Source organism: Benincasa hispida, chromosome 5 (assembly GCF_009727055.1).
Source record: "Benincasa hispida cultivar B227 chromosome 5, ASM972705v1, whole genome shotgun sequence".
NCBI lineage: Eukaryota > Viridiplantae > Streptophyta > Magnoliopsida > Cucurbitales > Cucurbitaceae > Benincasa > Benincasa hispida.
Window position 1 is genome coordinate 9123477 of NC_052353.1, and position 2690 is coordinate 9126166.

At 34.9% G+C, this 2690-nt stretch overlaps 1 protein-coding gene across 1 annotated transcript in view; it reads right to left on the minus strand.

Moving 5' to 3' along the window:
- LOC120077900 (phosphomevalonate kinase, peroxisomal) overlaps positions 1 to 2108 on the minus strand; it is a 5560-nt gene extending 3452 nt beyond the window's left edge. The window contains exons 1-6 of the mRNA XM_039032002.1: positions 1848 to 2108; positions 1662 to 1724; positions 1232 to 1382; positions 647 to 744; positions 218 to 330; positions 66 to 118 (exon numbers count right to left, since the gene is read on the minus strand). Coding sequence (XP_038887930.1) covers positions 66 to 118; positions 218 to 330; positions 647 to 744; positions 1232 to 1382; positions 1662 to 1669 — 423 coding nt within the window. The 5' untranslated portion in view covers positions 1670 to 1724; positions 1848 to 2108. The remainder of the gene's footprint in view (positions 1 to 65; positions 119 to 217; positions 331 to 646; positions 745 to 1231; positions 1383 to 1661; positions 1725 to 1847) is intronic.
- Positions 2109 to 2690: the final 582 nt, after the last annotated feature.

Sequence of the window (2690 nt, forward strand, 5' to 3'; positions counted from 1 at the left end):
AAAAAAGGGAAATGAGAGAGAAAGCAAGGCATGAAACATTCTACTTACGAGAAATGGGATAGTACCTGACTCCGATAAGAGTAGAACTCATTGCAACCTAAAATAGTGATATCAAGTCCTGCAGGTTCAGTCCAAATGAATCATGGAGTTAGTAGGATATATAAGCAATTTGATTATTGCAAGATGAAGATAGGGAATGAGCAAAAACTTAACACACCTTGCAAGAGCAGTTTGTGTAATGCATCCTCATTGTCCTTGTCAACAAATTTTGCACAAGCAGCTGCTACACAATATTCCACTGCTCTTTCTACAAAAGGGTTTCTTGATTGACTGAAGCAGTATGCAATAGATATGAGTCAACATTAATTAAGAAATGAAAAGCATTTTACCTCTATCTTGCTAATAACCCTGATCTCAACAAATCCAAATTCATTAACTAGAGATAACAGAAAATAGAAAAGCCCATCCATAATATGATAAAACTACACTAACTTAAAACACTGAAATTTCAAGTATGATGGTGGTCAGGAATGTAAGATGAAACAAACAACTGAACTTAGCTTGTTTTATTTAGATAACAGCACAAACAGGTGCTTGCTTATAAACAGAATTTCCAACGCTTAACTAGAATGGCTAATTTACTTGCCTTGGAGAGACACTCTGAAGGGATTGGTTTTTCAATGACAATTTGTAGATGCTCTCTCTCAGGAGCTGAGGAGATGTCAATTTAACATCTGTCCATGACTGAAAAATATGGACCATTAAGCAAAAATGAATTTGACATATGTTGATTGAAAACTTTTTCTCAAGAGTTCAAATCATTATACAGACACTGAATTCTAGGAGTAATATTAATAACAAGATAATGAATGAATCCCCTTTCCTATTCTAACTACTCTCTCTAAGCAATAGAATTCAGCTCATAACCAGTCATAGGTAGCACTTGTTCAAGCAAGGTGATATTCCCCAAGGTGAAAAAAGCATAAAGCCAGAAGTATATGACTACTAATATTTGGTTTTCATTCTCGGATTAGCAGGAATTACTTTGATCCCAATTCTCAATGTACTGTTTCCACTCAGCAGAAAACTTAATCATGAACCAACAACAAAATAAAGAACATATCATGAACAACATCCAATTACCAAACCAAAATACGGTTAACAGAGCTGAAGTTTGAAGGACTAAGAAACAACAAATTTCACAGGGGATAATTATCAAAGAACCACGCACCCATGCCCAGCTGTCAGGCTTGATTTCCTCGTAAATGGGTTTTACAATTGCATAAAAACGAGCATTAGTACTAAGTACGAGCCCAGCATTCGGTTTCTCCAAGACAAGGTAACCTCCGGTCATTAAAACTTTCCCTGGAGCTGAAGCAACCCTGCCAGATATAAAATTGCAGCAAAAACAGGATCATAAAAAGCATGTCAAACATACTGCCAAAGATAGAGATCATACTGAAAGTAGTTCAGTATCCTCGACTACAATCCTAGAGCTGGAGTAGGAGTAGGACTAAAAATTAAACAGTCGTTTAATTAATTTCTTTTCCCGATATCAAAATCAAACTAACAAGAAGGAATCACAAACAAACAAATTCCTGAATCGATCAATCGTAAATGACGCAATCAATATAAACAACGTAAAGGACGAACAGACTTACACGGCCATTTCTGCTCTTTCTCGGTCAACTTCGACTTCAAATTAGCTTCTGAATCAACTCAAACTAACGTATAATTGCAAATGCACAAGAAATCAATGATTGATATTAAACTGGAAGTATTTATATCAGAAAAGAAAATGTATAGAAAAATTTTCTGAGAGAGAGAAGAGTGTAAAGACAGCTTACAGGTCGTGATGGTACAACCGGAGGCTCAGAAGCAATAGTTGAATCAAACTTTTGAGCTCTAAGAACTTCGACTGTCAAAGACTGAAGAGTGACCGTCGATTCCGGCTTTCTGATTGATTTCCAGGTTGAAGTTCACAAGATTTTCAACAATTTGCAGCTGCGAAACTGGAAATTCACCCTTCAATCTTGAGCTCTCCGGCGAAAGAGAATGATTTAAGAGCAGTTTGACCTTCGTTCCTCCTCCTTTCTAAATATTATTGATTTAAATTCAACTGTTCTACTGTTAAACATTCATGATTCACGATTCACGAAAACAAAAGGTAAATTACCAAATTAAAAAAAAATAATAATAAATAATAAAATATCATTTTGATCCATTCTTGAATGTCAAATTTCAATGGAAATTTTGTACGGATGACATATTTTTTGGGCTCAAAATATCAAAGGACACATTTTTAAAAAATAATGTCAATTGACCATTTGCTGACATCATCGTCATACCAAATTACGTAAATTGCCCTCACAAGTGCCAACACTCTCGCTCTCGCTTTAAATTCCCTAGTTTGATGTGATTGCTCGTCAGTGTAAGAATGATTTGACAATTTTCAAGATTAAAACCTCAAATCAATAATCCCTAAACACAATACAATGGTGATTTCTTTAAACTTTAAACTCCATTTCAACGGTGATTACTTCCATGGTTTTCGACGGTGTTTTGTTGAATGAAGTTTTTTTTAACGGAAATTTTCAAGACGAGGCTTTTTCATAATGAATCAGGTTTTTCAGAACGATGTTTCATTATTTTTGTTGTGTTATTTCTGGAAAGGTAGGAATTGAGCATTA